The following is a 25,882-nucleotide window of genomic DNA, read 5'->3' as shown; positions in this document are numbered from 1 at the left end:
TATGAATAAAGTCACTGGTTTTATTGAGCAGCTCAAACAAGTTCTGAAGGCAGCTTGTTAAAGAGGTGTTCCAAACAGCTTTTGAGCAAGGTACAGCCTCCCACAAAGGCTTTACTAGTACCCATGTTAATGTATACATTATTCTTCGTTAAAAGTCATGTTCACTAAATGCATTCACCTTTCATATACTTACTTGCAAGCAATAAAACAGTATAGGCTTTTCAGTACTTCAGCCTAGGGTTCTGCTCAAACTAAGTCGAAATGTGTGAGGTTTGCTTGTTTACTGATTCGGGTCTATACAAACGGGTGGTTTCAAGATACCAGAAAGTTTATTCAGAGCCAAAAATAACAAAAAAGTTTCTTATTCTCCTGAAATAGGAAATTTTATATTTCCACTGTCAAAATAATAAAGTTTTTAGAGGTTTTTTTAAAAAATTAGTTGAGAATTTTGAGGAAATTCATTTATTTCAGTAGAGTAAAACAATAAGCAGCATGAAAATGTAAAGTGCTACATAAAAGCCCCACAACACATAAAATTTGAAAAGTTTCATTGGCTTTATTACAGGTGAAACAGTCATTATACATTTTTTCAAGCATGCTATTTTAACGACCTTGATATGTAGTCAAGTGCTATGTTGGTCAAAGAAAGAGCCATGCGTGCCCCAAATCCAAGGATTGGGAGAAGGAGTCCTAAGCCCTCACCCAACAAACATTCAGTTTTGCCCTTATTCTATAATTAAGGGGTTACACTGGGGCTTTAAAAATAGTTTTCTGAAGCGGTCCTTCAGATGGCCTTTGAGTAAGAATGGCCCCGAGTAAGAATGGCCCCAAAGATCAATTTTGCTCATTAACTCCACAATGGATGTCAGATCGACAACTTGAAGAATTTTAGGTAGCATACGGGAGCTGAAAGGGAAGGAGCAAAAAATGTGCCACTTTCAGATACACGTAGCAGGTGCAAAAAAAAAGCCAACACAAACAAGAAGGTGGCCTGTCAGCTGACGGGTGAGGGAAGAGATGCAAATCAGAGAGAGAAGGATCTGCACAGTGCAAATCTTCTCGGCTTCATCAATTTTGAAGTAGAGGTCCACCCCATGGAACAGGCAACAAGATCACAGAGGTGTAGAGGCTGGCTCCAGTCTGACTGAGAGGAAATGGCGGGAGGACCGTTCAAGCACACGATTCGTCTCAGCACAGGCTGAGAGCACGGGGTTTCCTTCTTCTTGGGAGAACAGGACCTGGCCTTCCCCAGTGGGTCGGTGACCTCTCGCTAGGAGACCACTGACCACTGAACCAGTACTTCTAATATCTTGTGTTCCAAATCAAGACTTCAGAAAATATTTTCTCATGGCAATAAAGTTATCAAATGGTAACCTATAATTTTCCTGACATATGAGGTCTTCATAAAGTCCTTGGGTTTTTTTAGACTTTATCAAGCTATAGCTATAACAGAAACAATCTATAAACACTTTTAAAACACTAATTTATTAAAGTTTAAGACAACTATTATTATATAATAGTATATAATATGTTCTTATTTTAGATGCAGATATAAAGGAAAACTGGCTATCAGATGAACGCAGAAATTGTGCCTCACGGTTAATGGAATCAAAGTCCCATAGTAGGAGTAAAAATTAAATTTGCCTTTAAAATAATTTCACAAATTTTCTATCTTGCCTATAACTTCAGTTAGTTAAAAGAAATAAAAGGACTTTATGAATACCATCCCCCAAAGTATTCAATAGACATTATGGACTAACTTTTGTGGACTCATCTAGGATCTAAACACCATTTACAACATTGAGTTGTAAACAAAATTAACTTACAAGTGCACTTGGAGAGAATAACCTGTCTGAAAGCTAGGGAGGGGCTGCCTGTATTTAAACATTAAATCTTCATTAACAATACTCTCAAGAGTGCCCTCAGTGCTGTTACTGAACATGCTAAAGGCAATGTTGTTCTATGATTCTATGTTCTCATCAGGCATTAGGATGATAAAATTATCTACTTGAGTCTGTGGAGCTAGCTAGCACTAAGTTATATATTGATTTTGCACTGAAAATTATTTCTTGGGCTTTGATTAGGTGGACAATTCTAAGTAAAGACTTTTCTAATTTCTATCACTGTTATTTGGGCCCTGAGCTTTTCTATTAAAATGGTACATGAAATATTTCATCATTATGCATATTCCTGGAATAATTAAATTTATAATGATTACAAAGGTAGGCATATAACACATCTTAAAAGATATACAATTCAAAGCAAAGCAAATATTCAAATCTTAAGATCCTCCCACTTAACTTCTGGATGAAAATCAAGGGATTTTCTGGCTTGGACCCTTCCTCAAAACAAAGATCTACGGAGGATTGTTTTCTTTCCTTTTTAAATCTTGTGTGCATACTGAAGAGAAGGGGATAACAGCATATCAAAGTGGTTACAAAGCATTATTCCCTCTTCAAGTAACATCAACAACACAGATGTCATCTCATTTTCTCACAAACGTTTGACTGAAATAGTTATTTTCACTGAAGAATGTTTAGGACACAAAGTAAGTCACAGAATGGGCATTCCCAGTATGGTTCTTATGAACAATATTTTAAGTAAGCTATTTGAGGGGTTTTACTTTCCCTTTTCAACTCTTATCCCTATATCATTCTACATAAGTAGAAACAGAATACTCAATGAATGGTATTGAGTAACTATTAATACATAATGGAACTTAAAACACCATTTTTTATCCAAAAACGTCAAAGGGTTATACAGAAAAGTATCACAAATTTACATAAAAAGAAGCTGAGGCATGAGAAACAACGATGTCATTTCCCTGTAAAGCAGGTCACATAGGGAGACGAGGGGCTTCCACTCCCAGTCCCTTATACTAAGCAGGACAGTCTGAATGTCTAGCTAGATTTATACTGAATTTCTTAAGGATCAAAAAAGGAATGAGGGGTAAATACAAAATAAACTTGTTGTAAAAAATTCTTAGATTATACCCAATGCAGAATGTTTAATGAAGCAGTTGAGTCACAGCTCTTAAGACACAAAACAACATTATAACTCAAAGTCAAAAATGTACTCATTGGCCAGATATATTCGTCGGAATATAAGAGCTGCCAAGGCCAAAGTCAAGATGACAATCAGTACCGCGGATCCGCCATGACCAGTGTGGTTGTCTCTCAGCTGCGGGCCCTGGACCACGTCTGGTGAAGCAGACGACCTCCTCTGACTCTGCTGCTGGGCCCGGCGCTGGCGAGGACTCATGGAGGTATTCTTAGCTACAGGCGGGGCAGGCTGCTGAAGCGACGCTGCCGAGGGGGTCGGGACTCCATACTAGGAAATTGTAAGAAGTTGTGTTTGTAATTGGCAAAGAAAACTTGTATATATACCTGTCATCTATTCAAGAGTACAGAGAGTCTCAGAGTACTAAATACAACCAAGAGCAAAACTACTAAGAAGTATCTGAATGCTGAGACTAGCAACTCACCCTCGTGAATAAGCCAGCAACACAACTTACTCTGAGTACTCACCAGGTGGAGGAGGAATTTACCAGCAACAAATACGACAAGGACCGAGTTGACCCAGATTCTCCATAGACGCCTTTCTACTCTCCCTCAGCTGCAACTCCAGCAGTATCTGCTAGGCATCTGGGCACCTCCCTTCTTTCAGGAGAGCCAAGGAGGGAAGCAATTTGGTTTCTACTTTCTGCTTGAAAATTTGCCATGCTAAATGGCAAAAAAAAGCAACTCTTAACTGTGTGCCCTTCATGAAACAGATTTTTTCCAGTATTATCTTACTACATCAACATGCTTTCACCAATAATCATAGAACATAGGAAATAATTTCAAACCGTATGTTCTTCACAGCAATACTGTTGAAAGAATTAGAAGTGGTTTTCAAATCAGGCTTATTCTTTCTCACAATTCCTGTCAGCTGAATTGAACACAAGTCTAGAAGAACCTTTTCCCGTGTGTTTGAACTGTGTTACTTTATGCATATAAAGTATGAACTGTGTTACTTTCTGTGGTCAAGAGTTCCCTGGGTGTGTGCCGAGAAAAATCTGAAGGCAGTTGTGGGAGGCTCGATGCATCCTCTCCTCTGGCACACTAGTTGCCGCACAAAGCACTAGATGTTGACTGCTTTCTATCCTTTCAACGACTGCTTGGTCAAAGTATAACCACAATGTGGTACCAAGTGATTCAAAGTCTTAAACATGGTTATAGATAAGAAAAGCTCTATAAAATAGGAATTCTACTTTATTCATAAAGATACCTTAACTCTACCCCTAATAATCCAATGACCTTAATTCTTTTACTGAAAACAACTTTATACTGATTAAATTAGTGCCAATACACATTCTTTCAAATAAAAAATAAGAATGCATGTTTTATTCCGAAAAACTTTAAAAACTGAGTAAATATAAAACATCTAAAATACTTTCCATTAGAGAAAATTTTAATATTTAGAAGAAAAAAAAGAATCAAATAATGTAATTTAAATACTTTTTTTAAAAGGCAAGAGGATGGGCTTTGTGCTGGCAACAGCCATAACCATTAGGGAAAAAACTGCTGATCTAAGTTACCTGAAGAAGAAATTACAGGCCAATCTTCCTCTTTTTGTTCCCCCTCCCCAAAGCCCCAGCACATAGCCGTATATCCTAGTTGTAAGTCCTTCCAGTTCTGTGTGGGACGCCGCCACAGCATGGCTTGAAGAGTGGTGTGTAGCTCCACGTCCAGGATTCAGACCTGGGAACCCCAGGCCACCGAAGTGGGGCGTGCAAATGCAAAACACTATGCCACCGGGCCAGACTCAGACATTACATTTTAAATTTGACATTCACCTCAAGATGCTTAAATAATCTGAATTTCTTAAAACTATCTTTTGGAAGCACTCAAATGTAGTGACCTATAACACAGAGCTAAGAAAGGAGCTCTGACTTTGAAAAGTTACAAGTAAAAGTCAGGGCTGATACTGAATGAGAGTTGCATGAACTTGGACTTCCATTCTCCAGGACTCCCAAGAGCAGTGTGCTCATCGAAGAGAGCAGATACGCAAAGCCACAGCACTTTATGGGGTCTTACAGGCACAGGAGTCACTCGTGACTTAATACTCATTGAGTTGAACTGAGTCATGGCAGCCAACACAGCAACATTCCATTCAAAATCTCCCATTCCTTCAATTGCTCAGCCAAGAGGATGAAAGTGTCTGAGAAAGCAAATGCACTCAAGGCTTCGAGGGAAAAGGGTTCTAAAGGAAAATAAAAAACACGATGGTGCTACCAATCCAGAAACTAACACAAGAGATTGACTCAGCTTCAAGCTTTTATTTTATACATGTTATCTTTTTCCATTAGTCTGAGGGCAGAACACTATTCTGCCCACATACCTGACCAAAACCAGAAGCCTTCCCATTACTAGGCTGGCTTTGCCACTTTGTAGATGTGTAACCCCAAGCAAATTATTTAACATAAGACTCAGCTCCCTCATCTGTATAACGAGGATACTATCCAACTCAGTATTGTGAGGATTAAACAGGATAATGAAATAAAATGCTTAGGATACACAATTGCTTATTAAATGTTAGCTATTATTAATATTGTTATTAATATATTCCTTTGGAGGCACTAAATTTAGGTTAAAAAAATGTCATGACTTTACTTAGGACAGCTTTTCAGACCTTTATTAGTATAATTAATATACTTAGAACAACAATCCCTTAAAATGTTGGCTTTAGATAAGACATTACTCATGCATTTAATGGAAATATTTTTATAGATATACTGCTTAATCTAGGTTCCTATATTTCAGATGCCTTTGGATGATACATTACTAAAATCTAGTGCTACAATATTATAAAATGCTAAAATTTTTCCTATTTAAAACAATCACATCAAGGGAAAACTGTACCGACCCCAAGGTTACAGGCCCCGGGAACCTAGATTATCTGGAGTTGAGGGACTGACTGGACTCAGTTCCGGAAGTTCCTATTGAACTGCCAGATGGAGAACTGTCGGCTTCCGCATTTTCAAAATACGGTAAGCTTTGTGGCAGGACTTCTAAATCTTTGCTGTTTGCCTCAACTTGTTCAAACACACATATCACAGCATGAAAACAAGTCATAACAGTTTCCATTTCCTTAATTAAAATGAAGTGACCATGTCTGGGAAGGTAGAAGTATGTGATGTTTGCACTTAATTAAATTCAATTTAAATATTGGAAAAAAAATCACAGATAAGTCCCTTGTATACATATAAATTTTTCTATAATAACCTAGAATAACCAGCATCTGTGAGGGAGTTTTGCATTTGCTTTTTAATACAAAACGGAATGGCTTATTCAGAAGCTCAACCCCTGAGAAGCGGGGGAAAAAATCCGACAGACTGAAAGAACACAAAACTACCATCAGTATTTTCCCCATTTCTACACAGCTAAAAAATCTGCATCAGAAAGCAACAGATGGCCTGATGTTATCTGCTGTATTTAGACTTTGGGCAATCTCTCGCCCCCTCAAAGCTAAAAAAACATAGCTTATCTGGGATTTGATGTACAACATCTCAGCAAATTTACATTACACTTGCAGGTAAGGCAGCCACCTCTAGCCAAAACCAAGTCTCAGTGACTTCCACAGTGATAAAATTGTATAATCACACTCTGAGATAATTTGTACATAAATGTAATAAAAAGCTTAACTTGCAGTTGTAGACAACTTACTACATGTCAGTGTTTTAACCAGAACTACTATCAATTAGTTACCCATACCTATGAAAGAATTCTAAGTTTTATGGAGCTGGCCCCGTGGCCGAGTGGTTAAGTTCGCACGCTCCGCTGCAGGCAGCCCAGTGTTTCGTTGGTTCGAATCCTGGGTGCGGACATGGCACTGCTCATCAAACCACGCTGAGGCAGCGTCCCACATGCCACAACTAGAAGGACCCACAATGAAGAATATACAACTATGTACGGGGGGCTTTGGGAGAAAAAGGAAAAAATAAAATCTTTAAAAAAAAAAATTCTAAGTTTTATGTACTTTAAAATCAAAGGACTACTTTGAAATACTACTGTACTAATAACAATATTGTTTGTGCAATCTAATTTACTCAAACGTCTTGATTTCTTTACCTGTATTCCTAGTATTTTTTAAAAGTACTAATCCTAAGATCATTTCGTCAATCAACAAACATGTACTGACCACCTACTGTGTACAAGGCACCATGCCAGGCACTGGGGATCCAGTGCAGTAGAGAGAGAGCCCTGATCCTCAAGGAACTTACATTCTGGGACATGAGATAGACAATAAATAATTAATTGTAAAGTAAATTACAACTGGCATAAGTGTAACTGGAATATGTAACAGGGTGACTTGAGATAGATTTAAAATAGACTAAAGACAGATTTAAATACATCACAAATTTTAGGAGATTGTCCTTACAGCTGGAAAAAAAAGACTACCAGCTCCTCTCTATATAGGATGGCTCCATTTCTAAAAAAAAAAAAAGCTATTTAAGAAATAAAAAACAAAGTTCTAAAGGTGAAAAGTTAACACACATACGGACTAAAATGAATTCATTATATCCCTCTGCAATTCATAAAATTACACATAAAAATGATTTACCTCTCAGCATACCCTTTTTTCTTATCCCTCCATCTCCAGCCCTCCCAGTACTTCCTCCAGAGCACCCTCTCCCTGCTTTCTCCAACTTACTTCTCTCTGCCCATCTCGCTCTCTGACCAGGACAGAGCCACTCAAGACTACTCAGTCCCACTTTAGAGTAAGTTATTCCTGAGTAAGGGGCAAATATGTAGTTTCCTATTTCAACTTTCCTGACCCTTTAAAATCCTTTATAAACCGGAGAGGGGGGAAAAATGTGGCCACTCAACCACACGATCTGTTACCAAAAAGATCCCAAAAGCCAGTTCATCTTTTTTACATAAAAAGGAAAGTCAATGTTTTTCCCCATAATCCTAATTATTTAGCAACAATCCAGTCACATTTTCTCTCTGGTGACCTAGGGTCTCTCTGATGACCTAGGCCCACTAATACTTTGACAACAGATCAGGGCACAACCAGCAACACCCATAGCATCATTTATTTTTTATTCAATAATTATTTATTGGACAATTACTATGGGTAAGGCAGTGCTGTCCAACAGAACTTTTTATGATGATGGTAATGTTCTATATCTATGCTGTCCAATATGGTAGCCACTATGCACATGTGGCTATGGATCATTTGTGCAACTGAGGAACTGAAATTTTAATTTAATTTAATTCTGAATAATTTAAATATAAACTTAGATAGCCACATGTGGCCAGTGGCTACTATACTGGACAAAGCCAGTCGAAGGCAAATCTTTAGCTCGAGGCCTTTATTAAATCAGTGCCTTCATGTAGCTTAACAAAACTGCCAGAGACACAGTTGTCTATTTAGAAAGTGGCTTATTTATGTACATTTTGTTATATTCAGAGTGTAGCACTATATAGAAACTAGCTTTTCAAAGAAATCATAGAATTCTAGAAGGATGATGGGACCTAAAAATTATTAGTCCAGCCCCAATTAACAGAAAAGAAGGTCCAAAACATATAAATCACTTGCTTAAGATAACATAATTCATTAGTGGGAGAGCTACGCTAGAATCTAACTGTTAGGGAGAACCAAAATATTCAGATGCCTCATCTAGGGATCTCCTCCTCCTATTGTAAATAAAGATAATGATATAGATACACACATACGTAAAAGACAAGAGCCATACCGATGTACTAGCCGTAGCACCCTGGAATGTTGTAGGTATATCATCTTGTAAATCATTTAGTGAAAAAGAGTGGTTTAAGTCCGACTCAGCAATAGACTTTCCGGATGAATTGACTTCTGCCTATAAAAAAGATACAGCCAAGAGCAGTATTACAAGAGGAAATGTACAGAATAACCCACAACCTACTAAATTCCCTCCCTTGGATTTACATTAATTGCTACCTTAATATAAACTATCAATCAGTTAACTACGGGGCACTCACATGTACAACACTCTGAAGTATTCTAGGAAGAAGCACAGACAGCCCCTGTTCTCAAGGAGATGTTACTTGGTGAGGGACGAAACTAACACTCATGGTTCATAATCCACAGTTCCAAAAAGCTCTAAAAACTAAGTTCTTGTAATTTTCAGGCAAACTTTGACATGTGAGGCTATTAGCAGTCTTTATCCCATATTAGCATAAATATTCCCAGGTTTGTAAGGAAATAGTAATGGGTTTGATTATCGGGTGCTGCCCCAGATCCCACTACAGGTGTTAACATATGGTATATGTTTGATAGTTTCTAAAATCTGAAATTCTGATGTACAAAACACACCTGGCCCTGATATTTTCAGACAAGCAATTTTAAGTAAAATAGGAATCCTTAGAAGGAAGAGAATAACCAACATTTATTAAGCACCTCCTCTTTCAGGCACCACAATGAAATAAAGGAAAAATTTCTCCTAAGAACTGGACCTGGAAAGACAGACAGGATGTACAGAAGTGGAGAAGAAAAAGGAGGTAGTATATTGCTTAATGCAGGTGGAGCTAATTAAATCCAGAAGCAATTAGATGAAAAAAAGGATATAAGCGAGATGAACCAAAATATTAACAACAGTTATTTCTTGGGGATGGGATTATGCATGACTGTTATTTTCTTATTGTTTATCTATATTTTCTATAATCATAGCTAAAATTTATTGAGCACCAGTGACAGTTCTACAGTCATGCACTGCATAACAATGTTTAGGTCAATGATGCACCACATATTTGACAGAGGTCCCAAAAGATTAGTACCATACAGCCTAGCTGTGTAATAGGTGATAGGATCTAGGTTTGTGTAAGCACTGTACGGGAGGGAGAAATTTTCCTCTACCCTTTTAGGTTCTTCTGGCTGATCTAAGAATTAAATTGACATGAGACAGATTAACAGGAGAAAAACAAACAAAAGTTTAATAACATGTATACATGACAGAAACCCAGGAAAACCAAGTAACTCGCCACAACGGCTGAAGCCCTCACCTTAAATACCATCTCAGCTAAAGACAAAAGATGTTGAAGGTGGAGAGAGTCAGGGACGTCAAAGGGAAGGAAGGCAATTCACAGGTAGTGAAAAGGAGCAAACGTTTGGAAAACAAGTGTTTGTTTGGCCACACAGAACCAGAAGACACAGAGGGGAGCCCAGCAAACAGGCAAAAGCACTAGGTTCCCGCCTGTCTCCCACCTCGTTCATGTAAGGCTGAGGTGATAGCTTGCTTCCCAAGACAACTTCTTTCATCTGAATTCTTTTAGGCACTTAAGGGGGAGCCAACAAGAAAAACTTTCTGAGTCTTTTGTTTCTTAAAAATAATCAGCCTAAAATAACCTTCATGTTAGAGAGACACAGTTTGGGGTGGCAAATTTCGCTCCCCTTCAGTATACTCTATGATGTCTGCACGATGACAAAAACACCTAAGGATGTGTTTCTCAGAATGTGTCCCCATCGTCCAGTGACACACGACTGCACCATTATTATTTACAGATTAGAAGAAGGCACAAAGTAAAGTTAAGTAACATGTTTGACGTCCTACTACCAATAACAGCAGAGCTGGGGTTTGAACCCCAGCATGTACACCAGAGTCTAAGCTTTTAACTACCACCTTTTACTGCCTTTGTGAATGTATATTATCAGTTTTACAATAAAAAAAAATTATTTCTAAAAACTTCATTGCAATAGAACCATATTACTTTACTTTCTATGCAGAATTTGAAAGTAAACAAAAGAGCTCCATAACTAGAATTTATTTAGGAATTTAGAGTACCTTAAAACTGATTTGTCTAGCCAGTTCCTTGGCTTCTTGGTCAGCCTGGCTTGAATCACTTCCAGATTTTAAAGGCAACAGGACATCCTTCATGGCAGAACCACATCCCTCACAACAGAAATCTTGTGATCTGGTAGGAAATAATTTTTTTTGATGGGTATAAATCAAATACTTGAATGTTAATCCAATTTACTCAAATACTGAATGATTAAATTTAAAAGACAAGAACACTGGATAATTCCATATTACATTCATCTACATGTAAATTAGACTATGCTAGCAATAATTATAGTTCTGAGACAAATACACAAGTTAGATTGGTATAAAAAAATCTATGTCAATTATATCTCAATTAAAAAAAATCTAAAATTAAAAATAAAATCCAAGGCTTAGATTCCATTTTTTCCCAACATACTATCTAAAGAAAAATAAGTTTTAGATTAATACAACAAAATATATAAACTGTCTAAATACACATCCTCAAAATCACACTAACAACCATATGTTAAACTTGTGAAAAAAGTCCACTATAAAGCTTGAATTGTCTTTAGCAGAAACATATATAAAACAGTAAAGAAGCCAATTAAAAATAGAATTTACACATATTTCCAGGAAAAAAACTCACAAATCCTATTCATCTACATAGCAGTACATTTGAAAGATGGAGAACTCATGGAAAATCCAAAGACTCTGAAATTTATCACTCATATTAAGCAGATACTCAAGATAATCTGTTAACTAGTCTTTCCTACAATTTATTTTTCTATGTTTTCATATTCTCCTTTGTATTCCAGATATAGCCAAAAGTGCTCTGAAGCTCACAAGAGTGCTGAGGATTTGTATGACTGGAAGTAAATATGTATAATACGTAGAAATATATAGTTACATTGCTGAACTTCCTTTTAAAAAATTGTTTTATTGCTCCTCTAGTTCAACATGATAAAAGCCTTAGGTCTTGAAGAACATGTTATTTAAATTATTAAATAATTTCCTGTAAACAAAATACATGTAAAAGAAGCATTCATTTAGCATTTATTGATGAAAATTTTGTTTCACTAGAAGCAGCACTACTGTCTAGATCCTCTTGAGAATCAGCTGTATCCAAATTATTTGCCTTAAAATGTGTCCACTTTTAACTGAGAAGTCAGATGAAACTTAAAGGAGAATGTTTATTTTGAATATATCAGTCTATCCCCAAGGGTGGTATGCTCCCACAGTTGAATGCAAAATCATGTTTAAAAAGCCTCTATTATAGACTGAGCATCTAGAATAAATAGATATACTGAGAAGTCTAGAAGAAAAAAACCAAGTTCTTTTCTTTTTTATCACCTTGTACATGAAATGGATATAAGTATCAAGATAGAAAATCATAAAAAAACAAATGCTATACATTCACAGTACATGTTATAATCGCTGAATAGGAGCCACAAGTAAGGTATTTCCCTAGAACCTGGGAAAGAGGTTTAAAAAGAAACGCTGATGATGAGACCAGGGAGTCTACCAAATCTTCCAGACACCAAAATCTATTCGATTTAACAAACATCTGTGAAGGGCCAATTCTAGGCTGTGTAAGGTAAGATATACTATCATTTAATTAACATAATATGTCTGAAGGGTGGTAGACAGCAGAGTCCAGAAGAGGAAAATGATCAAAATCAAGAATTAGTCTTAGCACCACTCAAAGGAGAGGAAACTCTGAATCTAAAGACTAATCTGGGTTATATAGACAGAATGTACCTGGAAAAAACTGAGAAGGCAATACCACTGGGAAACCTCACCTTGATAAAGAAAATCTTTGCTTTATTCACTATCATTTATTGAACACTTGCTATGAGCCAGATGCGAAGATGTGTAAAGTGGATTCCCTCCCCACCATCAAGGAATTTTTAATCTTGTAGAAAGCTACACATAAACATATAAATAACTGCTCTGGTTCTTTTCCATCTGCAATACTCCCCAAGTGGAGACAAATGACCAGTACCATGTTCTAGGAGAAGATATCTCCCATTGTAGGATGATTATTATCAACTACTTTCTAAAACAAGATAGCATGAAATCAATTCCTTAGACTCTGGTCACTCCTGGATAAACTGGTACAACTGAATTTCTAAAATAGCAAAACTAAGAGTAGACCCTGCAGCCAAGGTAACTTACAAAGTAAGAGACAGAGCCTATCTCCTAATAGCCATCAGCCAGAATAGTATTTGGATCTTAATGAAGAATGAAACGCAAAACTTACTTTTTGGCAAGTGCTCTTCTTTCCTCAGGTGTGTAATCTAGAGAACCTATGGCTCCCTCTCCTTTTGTTGGCATAAACCCAATGATGGCTAATAATGCTGTTCTTACTGAAATAAAAAGTAAACACCAATTTAACTTGCTTCATAAAAGGAACTGAGTTTACCCCAGAAAGAGAAGAAAAAGACTCATAAGCTCTCACTGAACAGGTACAGGAAGGAGAGCTGTATTAAAATGATAGCAAAAATCTAGACAAGGAAAAGCATCTTTATTATTTATTCAATAATATCAAATTATTTGTCCTAAACAGCTTCAATCTCAAGAGTGTATTATAATATATAGTTATGAATTGACTAAAGTTATATAAGATTTATTCACTTTAAATTAATACTCACTACTCCACGAAGGCTGCCAAGTTTCAGGATGATGTCCTGAGATGCTCAAACAGATTTTCTTGCCTACTTCAAATCGTCCATTAGCCTTAGGAATAAATAAGGCATTTAAAAAATTATATATGTGTGTGTTTAATGTTTTATACTTTATAAGTATAAATCCATTTTATATGTAAATAATTTTTAAAGATAACTTTAAAAGAATGTAATCTTTAAGGGCACACAGATTTTTGTTCTCTTATAGACACTCCACAAATATTCGTTGGATTCTGAACGAATAATAAAAGCTGTTTTTAGAAGCTGTAGCAGCTTTCTGAAACTGAGTTGCACAACTGAAATCTAAATAATTTACACATAAAGAGGTCCTGACGTCCTCCTCTGTGCCTAGTGCGGCGCCAGGCTCTATGAAGGATCTACAAGAGAAGACAGGTAGAGGCTGGGATAAAACCTCAGGACTTAGTACCACCCAACTAGGTACTGGTGAGGAAGGCTCTGAGGGGAGTGATTTTCAGGAGGATGATACAATCTCATAAGACAGGAGCACAGAAGAGGAAGATCAGAGAGAATGATTTCATTTTTGGACTTGGATCTACTGTCTTGGTAGAAGAGCTATTGAGGATGTCCAGCAGGCAGGCAGAAATACAGACACGCTGACATCTGAAGAAAACATTTTTGGTACCTGACTTCACAGAGGTGATCGTTGAAGCCATCTCACAGAAATAAGAGAAAACAGTTGAAGTCTGAACTTGTAGCATATCCATACTTAGGAGAAGAAGAGGCATGAAGTTAGAACATAAGCTCCACATGGGCAGAGAATTTGACTTATTCTCTGATGCACAGAGTGCATGACGAGTGTTTAATAAATATTTGTTGAATGAAGGTTAGAGAAGACTTTTCAAAAGAGAGGAAGTGAACCAGAAAGAGCAAATATTGAAAATCAGAAGGGCAGGGCTGATTCTCGGCCAGCGTGCTAAATATGACCAGACCGTTCGCTAACTACTGAAATATTTCTGTATATGTCAGTGAACAGCTCTGCCCCAAACACCCCCACCAGGTTCCCCAGGCACCAGCCCCTGTCCCTAGACCACGTGGCTCTCCCCATGATCTAGCAACTAAAGTGACTCAACATAGTAGGGCCCCTCCAGGATCCTGCTCCGGCCCTACTGCCAATACTAACAATTCTTAGCATCACCTAATATTTGTTAAGCAGCTTCTATATGCCAGGAAATTTATAGTATGACTATATTTACACTACAAAACGCTTTTGACAAATGAGAAAACTGAATTTTAAAGAGCTTATGTAAACTGCCGATGGTATAATGGAAAAAGCACTGGTCAGAATCCAGGTCTATCAGCTCTAAAACTAATGCTCTTTCCACTACACCAAATATACGTAAAAGCAGCACTAATTTGGTATTTATTGATGAACATCTTTTGTGTCACCATTTGCAACACAATGTGTGCCATGGAACAGAATGAAGACTGAGAAGAAGCAGTAGGATTTCTCAACCTCGTTTCTGAGGTTGGTGGAGTAAGCTCGTTTCAACAGGGTGCTGGATGTGGAAACCAGATGGCACCAGGCTAACCCAGTGGACGGAGGCCTCGAAGGTTATCAAAGAGAAAACAGCACAATAGCTTCAAGTGGTAGCAGAGATACAGAAAGGTTTTACGTCTGCTTTTTTCAAGAAGAGGGGATAATTAAACACATATCAATTAAACGAAATGAGGGAAGGAAAGCTTAACAATTAAGAGAGGAATTCACTGATGGAACAAAGTCTCAGGAAAGATAAAAGAAAATCAGATCAATAGTTTTCCTTCACATGGGGATAAAATATGCGAAGATGGAAATCCTAAGATATAAATAGTAATAACACAGCTAACATTTATTGAGGACTCTGTGTCAGCTCTTATTCTAAGAGCTACACATATAAATGAGGAAACTGAAGACCAGAGTGTAAGAAAGGGGAGAAACTGAGGGACAGGATGTGATTAAGAGGTACAGTAACATTAACTACCCTTTACTAGTACTCACCATGTGCCAGACACTGTGCCTAGCACTCTGCATACATTAATTCAGTAAAGCCTAACAACCACACCATGGCAATTATGCATTCTATTATCATCGGTAATTCCTAGGAATTATTTTTGGGGGGAAAAATTGTGGTACCAAGGCCTGGTCCCCAAAGGCAAAATTATAATAATGTCCCACTTTATTTCTTAATGAAAATGAATATGCTGAATATACTTTGCAGCCACCATGAAGAGTTAGACCACAAGCATCCAAAAGCCAATCCTACCGTCAGGAGAATGATGCTTGGTGGTTTCATGGGGTACTCTGGCGGCAGCACTATTCGTCCATGATAAACTCCTCCATCAAAATCAGAATCTGGGGGTCCTCTAACTGTGAAGTGCCATTCAAAAAGGTTATCCTGAACAAAAATAATAACCAGCAAGGAATCAATAACAGTAAAAAGTTTGATCGTTTTTACCAATGAGTATTAGAAATATTCCAGGGTGAGAAAAATTAATATTTTACATTATTGCTAGAATAGCTTCTCAAGTATAAAATGCACAAAATTTCCCAAGTGTAAAGTTACAAATAAAAGCTATTTAATCTAGCTTTTATGTCCCATAAGAGCTAAAATCTTTTTTAAACAAATGCATTTAAAAACGTCTGAGCATTGCTATATATTCATAAATAAGATTATAGATGTAATTAAGCTGGAAATTAATCCTTGAATACAACTAAGTGATAATTATTATATAACCAAATAATTACTGTATCTTTGGATTATTTTAACAAACTTTTAAAAATTACCCCTCATAGATGCCTAAGAGCTTATTTATAAGTGGTCAATAATATTAATATATATGCTATCACCACTATCTTACAATTACCAAGTACTTTAGAGTTTACACTTGCAAAATGCTCGCACACACATTATTACATTTTAGTCTCACTATTATCTTGGAAGCCAGACTGAGCACATTTAAATACCCTCCTTTTACAGATGAGAAGACTGAAGAGAGGTGGAGATGTTTGTGCCAAAAGGCCAGACTAGCCAAAAAGGGCTAGGTCTTCCAAACTGCAGAGTCTGGGGTTCTTCCCACTTCTCCTCCCTCCCTCACACTCATGACCTAAAACCAATTTGGCATCTGAGACCCCTTTTATAGAGACTGGTAATCTGCTTCTTGTAAAATACCTGATTCCGAATGGTTAATAAAAGAGGAAACATAGGGAGTAAAATATATCAATAAACCACATCAAACACGTCTGTTATGACTCAAAGCAATGAAAAACAATTTTAAGCAATTTAAAATATGAAAGTATTAAAATTCATACATGGAAGATGGAGGTAGAAACTAACCTCCAAAGGCTGCGCATGGTAATGATCTGTTGGATCTTTCAATTCTGCCGCTTCTTTCATTAAACGTTTAACAGCTAAAAGAAAATTCACAAGATAGACGCATTTAAAATACACTTTTCCAAGTGATTAGCACAGATTTAGAAACCCAATGAAGAAGTTGCTCCTTCGACAAAAAATGTGTAGAGGACTAATTCAACCGAGTATACGGTACGGGTTTAATTATGAGCTAACAGTAATAATGGGAGGAAGGGGGAAGGAAATGACAGTTAGGCGTTAGAAGAATTACACATTAATTCAAATATATAGGCAAGTCTCATAAAGACACTATTTTTATTTAATAAGTACTTATATATACTTCCTATGTGGTAGCACTCCAACATTAACTCATGTAATCCTCAAAACAAACAACGCTATGACGTAGGTACTATTTTTACCCCATTTTCCAGGCAAAGAAACTGAGACATGGAGAGATTACATAATTATCCAAAATCACACAGCTAGTAAATGACAGAGCTGGGATTCTAACACAGGCAGTCCAAGTCTACCTTGTTCAAACACCTATGTTAACAAAACGTGCCCTCTGGAATTCATGCTCATAAACGTAAACCCCCCTATATCCTCAACCTCTTGGGACTTTCCATCCACTAGCTCGCATTAATTTAACGGACTGTCCCCAGAGGTCACTGCATCTCCATGGCCCTAATTGAATTCCTTTTTGAAATGATTCTTCAGCTTAATTAAAACCTTCAATCCACGGATCCCACAACTTTCTTTACCCCATCTATACATATATTCACTTCCCTCTTTATCCACACTCTTGGCTCTCAGGAGTTCCTCTTCACACTCTCCTAATAAAATTCAACTCCAACTGATCCAATCCAACCATCTTCTCATTTGGTGTCTATACCCAAACAGCTGAGCATTACTGAAGTGGGAGTAAAAAAGTCACAGAAGCAAGCACATTGATGCCCTTACAGAGCTATTATCAACAACCTCCACTGGGACATAATGCCACCCAATGTTCCTACATTTTTCTAGTAAGCCCACCAGCCCACTCTCTCCAACTAGCACCCCAAGACTATTTGACACCTATTTACTCGCTTCTCATCTCTTTTCTCTTCCACCTCTTTCAGTTAATGACACAGCCTTTTATTCCCCTGATAAATGGCTGTCAGCAGCCTATCACAATATACAACCCTATCTGTATCTGTACCCTCCTTCTTTCCTTATTGGCTCTCAAAGGACAATCCTTCCATCCCAGCCCCTCTCATCTCAAGCTTTAGGTCCTAAAAAAATGTCAGAATACTGGCATGGGAGAGCAAAGCCAGAGAAAAGACAGGTAGCCCCAGGATGCCGAAACTCTGCTTGAAAACCAACTGACATAGTTTGATACATGCTATAAAAGAGGTACGCACTAGGTGGACACCTAACCTGAGAGCAGACAGACAAGGGGTCAGGCACTGACATCTTAGAGAAGGACAGTAGGAATTCCGAAGGTGGATATGAATAGGGAGAGGAAACAATAAAAGTAAAATGAGTGGAGGCACAGGTTGGAATGTTATGGGGAGAGAGGTTAACTGAGAAGCAACTCCCACATCTATACAACCAAATGGTTCAGTATGTATCAGGACCTTCGCATAAAATTTCATTTAAACAAGGGTTCTTAAGCTGAAAAAAGTTAAGTCACTATCCTACTCCATCATTATTAATATTCTTTTCCATCTCCTACCCTGAACTAGGCTCCTGTTGGCAGAGACTTTGTTCACTTGACCGTCAAAAATTTACTGAGCTCAGGGCTGGCCCAGTGGCGTAGTGGTTAAGTTCATGGGCTCGGCTTTGGTGGCCTGGGGTTCGTATGTTCAGATCCCGGGTGCAGACCTAGCACCGCTTGTCAAGCCACGCTGTGGTGGCATCCCACATAAAACAGAGGAGGACTGGCAGACATAGCTCAGTGACAATCTTCCTCAAGCAAAAAGAAGAAGATTGGCACAGATATTAGCTCAGGGCCAATCTTCCTCACACACAAAAAATTTATTGAGGTCATACTAGATGCTATAGCTACAACCAAAATAAAATCTAGTTTCAGTTATCAAGGAACTTATAGTCTTGGGGTGGGGGGTCAAGAATTGAACAAGGCCTAGTGTCTAGAACTTGTGTGGAGAGTGTCTCAATATGTACATGTTTCTAACCCAGCATACGCCATGTTCCTCAGCTCACACTGCTGCTCCTGCCCCACCCCACCTCACCATCTAGACTGGCTCCCACTAGACCTTTAAGTAACTTCCTCAGGGAGGTCTCCCTGATGCTGTCCCTTGTCCATCTCCAGAGGAGTGACTCTAGATTCCCATCTGGACAGATAAAAATTCCTGAGGAGTCCCGGGAGGACAGTGGAAACCAGAAACGCTCTCCAAGTTATTCTAACAGTCAGTCAGGTTTGGAAGCCACTGCCCTAGAGCCCAGGTGGAGTCCCCATGCTATAAGCCCTTGTAGCAGTCTATATTTTATTTTTATAAAGTTCATCTCATTTGTAACTACTTAATACCTATCTTTCCTGCTAAACAATCAACTTCACTGCAGTCTCCTCAGGGCTTAGCACAAAGTAAGCACAAATATTAGTTGAATTGAATTTTACTATCTTCCCCCAAGAAATCTCTTTCCAAGGATCTGATTAAAAGCAATGTTTTTCAAACTTATTTGACAATAAGATAAAAGTCTTTGTTCAAAGAAAAGCTTAATGAGAACCTCAATATGTACAACAGATAACAGAGCATTTTGGTTGAAGAGGCCAGCCTGGAAGGGCCTTCAGGCTATTTCCCCCTTTCCACCTATTCTACCTAGTAAGGGGCCCATGGAACAAGGATTGAAAACCCGATTTAAAGCCACATAAAAATATCATTCTTTTAGGGGGCGGGCCAGGTGGTACAGCAGTTAAGTTCACACATTCCACTTTGGCGGCCCAGGGTTCACCAGTTCTGATCCCGGGTGCGAACCCACACACCGCTTGTCAGGCCATGCTGTGGTAGGCGTCCCACAAATAAAGTAGAGGAAGATGGGCACGGATGTTAGCTCAGGGCCAGTCTTCCTCAAAAAAAAAAAAAAAAACTGGTATGAAGTTCATTAGCTTAGCTGCTGTCAGCAAAGATGCCAAGGAGATTGTTTTTCCTTCATTCCACATCAGCTGCCTGACCAGTGATGAAGCTTAAGATTTTACGTCATTCCATATCCTTATCATTTTCTCTCCCTTTTCCCCATTGAGCTCAGTCCAACAGGAAAGAAGAAAATAAACACCCAATAGTACCTGGATATTATGAGAGATGTATGAAAGCGTCAGAATTGCTATAAGAATGTATTTAAAGGAACAATCATTGGTTCAACAACTAAACATGTTGATTTCATTAGTTCATAGGCCACAGAGGCACATACTACGTGAGAGCTAAAGCACGGAGCCAAACAGAAGGGGAGATCAGTTAGTGTTTTCATAACCTATTTTTTTCTTTTTTCTTTTTTTTTTTAAGATTGGCACCTGAGCTAACAACTGTGGCCAATCTTTTTTTTTTCTGCTTTATCTCCCCAAACCCCCCCTGGTACATAGTTGTACATCTTAGTTGCAGGTCCTTCTAGTTGTGGCACATGGGATGCCGCCTCAAGGTGGCCTGACGAGTGGTGCCAAGTCCGCGCCAAGGGTCCGAACCCTGGGCCGCTGCAGCGGAGCGCGCAAACTTAACCACTCGGCCACGGGGCCAGCCCCTATTTTTTTCTGTAATAAGATCTATTATGAACGCCTTAGTGAAAAAGAACGTGGACTCTGAATTAGAGCTGCATTAAATTTCTGGCTCTGACGTTTTGTAGCTCTAAATCTCTGAACAAGTCACTTCATCTTATTCTGCCTTAATGTTTACACTCGTCAAATGAGAGTCAATACTTTCTTCACATAATCCTCCTTTCCCTTTCACCCCTCCCTGTTCCCCACGTCACAAGTTAGGAAGGTCAGAAATGGGCTGGCTATAAGGCCCTCTCAATGACTCTCCCTCGTTCAAAACCAGGCCTTGAGCTTCTGTAGTTGGCCTCATAGCATGGCTCTCTGGCTCCCAAGGAGAAATATCACTGCTACAGAATAGGCAAGTTTCAAAGTACTGCCTGGCAACTCAGGCTAGAACACAGTCCACCACTCCTGATTCTCCATCTCTTGCATCTCATGGTTAGAGAAAAAACTTTTTCCAATCAGCTCCTCTCTTATCTCTTTGCAAGGTTATTCAAGGGAACTCTCCTACCATGGTGAGATAAATGTGCCAGGGAAGGGAATGGGAGTGAGGAGCACCTACCTGCCTGCTTTTGTTCTTCCCTTTTATGGAGGCCTCAAGATCACTCTGGATGCAAGCTCTAAGCGCCATGGGCCTAGGCACTAGCATTCTTCACAAGCCGAGGCTAGCTCACTGGGCTGACATTGGGGTTTAGAGACAAAGCTCCAACTAAAGAGATCTTTTACAGGTTACTCTCTCTCACACATCTATTTCTCCTGGAAAGCAAGTATCTTGATATCATCAATCTCCAAAGCATGGGTAAAATGCAGGAGGCAGGTATATTGAGGACGTGAACCCAATGTCATGTTCCCCAACTGCCTCTTCCTAATCCCATGGTGAAGGCACTTGAGCAAATGTTTCAGGATTAATGTGTCTGCCCAGTAAGACTCTGCAAAAGTATCCATTCAACAAACATTTAAAGAATGTCTGAGTGATGGAGAGAAACGAATGACCAACACCAGAAACTAACATAATGTTATATGTCAATTATATCGCTATTAAAAAAAAAAAAGAATGACCAAGACCTGCTTCTTGCCTTCAAAAAGTTCACAGTGAGGGGCTGGCCTGGTGGTATAGTGTTAATTTCACACACTCCGCTTCAGCAGCCCAGGTTTTGCAGGTTTGGATCCCGGGCACAGACGTACACACTGCTCATCAAGCCATGCTGTGGCAGTGTCCCACATACAAAATAGAGGAAGACTGCCACGGATGTTAGCTCAGGGACAATCTTCCTTACACACACGCACAAAAAATGTTCACAGTGAGAAAGACATAAAAACAATCACAACACAAACACTGATCTAGTATGCATAAATGTAGGGACTACCTTTGTCTGCCTAGGAGAGCTGGACAAGGCTGAACTTTAAGCTTGAAGAATTAATAGGAATTTCAGATGCATTTCAAGCAGAGGTTCCAACAGGGACCAAGGCATACAGGTGAGAAGAGTTGCTCCATCTGGAGAGTCATTTGGGCAAAATGAATAGATGCTGAAAATGCAAAATGAATAGATGCTGAAAATGCAAAGGTAGGAGATGAGGCTGGTGAGGAGGGCAAAGATCAAATCATGAGCAGCCCTGCAAGCCAAGCTGAACAGTTGACTTGGAACTTTATCCACAGCTATCAGGAAGCCACTGAACATTTTTCAATTTGAGGAGTGAGCTAATCAGTTTTTGTTTTGTTTTGTTTTACTTGATCTGATGACAACAGTGACTGATTAGATAGATGTGTCTGTGTGTACTAGTGCCCATGCACAAATGCCTGAGCGTGCGTGTGCGTGTGTGTTTGTTTCAGGGTAGGAGATGGAGTAGAGGAGTAGACCAAGAGATCAAAGATGACTCCTGGGGCTGGCCCCGTGGCCTAGTGGTTAAGTTTGCTCGTTCTGCTTTGGTGGCCCAGGGTTTCACTGGTTTGGATCCTGGGCACAGACATGGCACCACTTGTCAGGCCACGTTGAGGCGGTGTCCCACGTGCCACAACTAGAAGGACCCACAACAAAAAATACAACTATGTACTGGGGGGATTTGGGGAGAAAAAGCAGAAAAAAAAAAAAAAGACTGGCAAAAGTTGTTAGCTCAAGTGCCAATCTTTTAAAAAAAAAAAAAAGATGACTCCCATGGGTGCCTAGTTGCTGTTAATGCCTGGGATAAGAAATATTAGGGTGGGGTTCAAGTTTAGGGGAGGAGAGAAAACTGATGAGTTTGGTTTTTATACCCTGTAGAGATTTTTTTCGGTCTGTGGGAAATCTGGGTAAAGATGTTAAATGACCAGTAAGTTCTATGTATCTACAGCCTAGGAGAAGGGTCTGAATTGGACATTAAAGCTTGAGAATGACTGGCAGAAGCTGCAGTTGACACCACAGGCATGGATAGGGTAACTCCTAGGTTTCTGGTCTCTTACACACCAATCACCTGCTGAACACGCCCACAGGCCTCCTGTGAGGACAGCTGCCACAGGAAGTTCTTCACATGTAGGTCTCCCTACTTTGTACTATGAGACCATCCCGCCTTGGCCAGAGCAGACCCCAAAAAGAGACCAGGGAGCTTGATCCAGAGGCAACTACTGCTAGCTAGTCAGAGGCATATGAAGTGGCCCCACCCAGAGCTCTGCCCACAACCACAAGTCCAATCCAGAAAAATCACAAGGAAATAAGTTTTCCTATCTTACTGAATGAACAAATTTAATATCCACATGCTAGCAATCTGGCCCTTACCCAGTTGTCTGTGTTGTCTTAACTATCCTATCCATCCACATCAGACAGAAAAAGATATCTCCAACATTGTGCAGGGTTTTTAATCACTCCCTTTCACATATGCATTACTCTAAAAATATCACGAGACTGAGAATAAAACAAAGGAAGAAAGCATTTTCACTATGCCTCCTAGCATTGCTACTAAGTCCCATATCTCATCTAATTCACCTTCTCCATGAACTCCAAATGATCCACACAACCAAAAAAAGGTTAAAAAAATTATCTTTTTAGAACAGCAACACCACCTTTGAGCAAACGAAACAACAAAAAAAGGAAGCAATTTATTACACAGCTAGAAGCATGTCGTCCAAAGCTCAGCCAACTGACAATAAGTCACATACTTTGGAAATGCACAAAATTCCAGAGAATTTTAAACACTTATCATAATCTCAGGTGCGATAACCTATCAAAATTGAGCAATGTCCTCTGATAACAACCTCTTGGGACTCACCGGTTCTCCATTCCAAATTGCATTATTACTCATATTTCCATTACTTCTTTGGATACTCCACTAAGTACCTCAGTGATCCTAAGGAACTTGGTACCATGTGACCAAGGAGTCACTATATGATTTTACCCACATAGTTTTCCTTTTTTTTTTTTTGCTTTTTCTCCCCAAACCCCCCAGTACATAGTTGTATTATTTTAGTTGTGGATCCTTCTAGTTGTGACACGTGGGACGCTGCCTCAACATGGCCTGATGAGCGGTGCCACGTCGGTGACCAGGAGCGGAACAGGCGAAACCCTGGGCCGCGGAAGTGGAGCGAGCGAACTTAACCACTCGGCCACGGGGCCAGCCCCCACATAGTTTTCTTTATACCTATGACAATGTAAATAATTTAATCATTCTACCATCTAACCTTAAAATTAAGCTTGTCTTTCCTTCCTTCTCTTTGATCTTCCTTTTCTTTTTCCTGGAGTTCTTAAGAGATGGGATTGAGGGGGGATCAGGAACCCACTGCAATTGAACTGTATAAATATATTTCTTGGAGGGTTCATAGCCTTCACCAGATCTTTACAGGAGTCCATGGCCCCCAAATAGTATGACTCGTTCGACACACTTGGTCACCTAAGAAATTTCTTTGCTGGACAGCACTAAAGTTAACAAAGCTCTGTTCAATCAATATCCTCAGGGTTTTCTGGAGTCTTTGCATATTCTTCCATATTAAAAAAGTCAAAGATTCACAATGTCAACTCTTTCCATAAGGATGACAATCTTACTGATTCCTCCTGAGAAGCTGCTTTTTTTGAAGGAAAAAATAAGCAGCAGCAAGATTTGGTCAAACCACCCCTAACATCCTAGTATTCTCACTTAGAGCTGAACTGTGGAGTTCCTCCCTCCTGACAAATTTCTCAAGGTACACCTGGAACTAATACCATGTATAGAAGCCAGCGATTCACTTCAAGCCTGTCTTAATATAAGAGAGCCGGCGACTCTCCTCACATCTTTCTAATGCACCAGTAAGAATGTGAGGCCAGGATGGTTTGGGCTGCTTCTGGGAATGAAGCAGGGGCAGTAAACACAGGAAAAGAAGCCTCTATGAGTGAATATAGACATACACCATATTACTCAGTACGGCAAACATCATGGTTAGCTCTAAAGTGCACGGCTCAACTAACTAGTTTTCTTAGCTCTTTGGTTAATTGGTTTAGTACAGAATATTTCCTTTATGTCTGTAATTCTATTCGCCCTAAATGCTGCAAATAGATATTTAAACAACCAAATCCTCAAATGCGAGTGGACCAAACAGCTAATGACAGTCCGGCGGCAGCGCCGGAGGAGGGGTAACCGGAGCGCAGGCACGGCAGGAGGCTGCAGCCATCGCCCCTGGACAGCACCGCTCCAGCTGTTCCCGGGGCGGAGTTTACGACCCAGGCCTACGCGCCGAGGACGGGCAAAGGGAGAGGCCGGGGGCCGCGGGGCTGCCCAGCGCCCAGGACTGGCCGCCCGTGCCCCGCGGCCTGCGCCAACCCGGCAGGCGGCGGCCTCGCGTAGAGCGCGACACCCGGAACGGAGCCGCGAGGAGCGGCGGACGCGGGGCACCACAGCGTTCAGGGCCCCCGGCCCCCCGGCCCCCCGGTCCGCCCGCCGGCGCCGCCCCGCCTCCAGCCCGCTCACCCGGACTCTTCAGGTTGTAGCGGGTCTCCATGGCCGCTCTCCGCGCCGCCTGGCCCAGTAGCCTCCGCCGACGCCGCCCAGCGGGCCCGAGTGCGGGCGGGGGCAGGGGGGCCGGCGAGGCGCGCGCTCCGCGCTGGCGCCGCCTCCGCGCTGCTCCCCCGCCTCCCTGAGGGCCGGGCGGAGGGCGGGCGCCGGCGCGGGCCGGGGCGGAGCTGCAGCGGCCGCGGGGCTAGGGGTCCGCCTCCTGGCCTGGCCGCAGGCCCGGCCGCGTCAGCTGCTGTCGCCCGGGGTTTGTGAAGTTGCCCTGACGTGGCAGTCGCTTCGTGGCGGGCCGCCGGTCATCCCGCGGCCGCCGCTGGCCCCGCGCAGTCCGCGCCGGGATCTGCTAGGGCGGCCGCCCTGCCCCGCCCCCGGG

At 40.2% G+C, this 25,882-nt stretch overlaps 1 protein-coding gene across 1 annotated transcript; it reads right to left on the bottom strand.

Moving 5' to 3' along the window:
* UBE2J1 (ubiquitin conjugating enzyme E2 J1) lies at positions 1 to 25,605 on the bottom strand. Its single transcript, XM_046676442.1, has 8 exons — positions 25,468 to 25,605; positions 16,800 to 16,873; positions 15,729 to 15,860; positions 13,435 to 13,519; positions 13,044 to 13,149; positions 10,805 to 10,934; positions 8,744 to 8,863; positions 1 to 3,330 (listed from the first exon to the last, which is right to left on the bottom strand). Exons 1-8 carry the CDS (start codon positions 25,496 to 25,498, stop codon positions 3,052 to 3,054), a joined length of 957 nt encoding a protein of 318 aa, XP_046532398.1. The 5' UTR covers positions 25,499 to 25,605; the 3' UTR covers positions 1 to 3,051.
* Positions 25,606 to 25,882: the final 277 nt, after the last annotated feature.

This window comes from Equus quagga, chromosome 11 (assembly GCF_021613505.1).
Source record: "Equus quagga isolate Etosha38 chromosome 11, UCLA_HA_Equagga_1.0, whole genome shotgun sequence".
NCBI classification, from domain to species: Eukaryota; Metazoa; Chordata; class Mammalia; order Perissodactyla; family Equidae; genus Equus; species Equus quagga.
This window is presented reverse-complemented; position numbering and strand designations above follow the sequence as displayed.

Bases quoted from the DNA above. Each gene is read 5' to 3' on its own strand.
- UBE2J1 (XM_046676442.1), bottom strand. From the start codon at position 25,498: ATGGAGACCCGCTACAACCTGAAGAGTCCGG. The intron at 15,861-16,799 runs GTTAGTTTCTAC...ATTTTTGTTCAG, and splicing joins ACCATGCGCAGCCTTTGGAG to GATAACCTTTTTGAATGGCA. The intron at 10,935-13,043 runs GTAAGTTTTGCG...ATTTCCTACCAG, and splicing joins AGAAGAGCACTTGCCAAAAA to ATCACAAGATTTCTGTTGTG.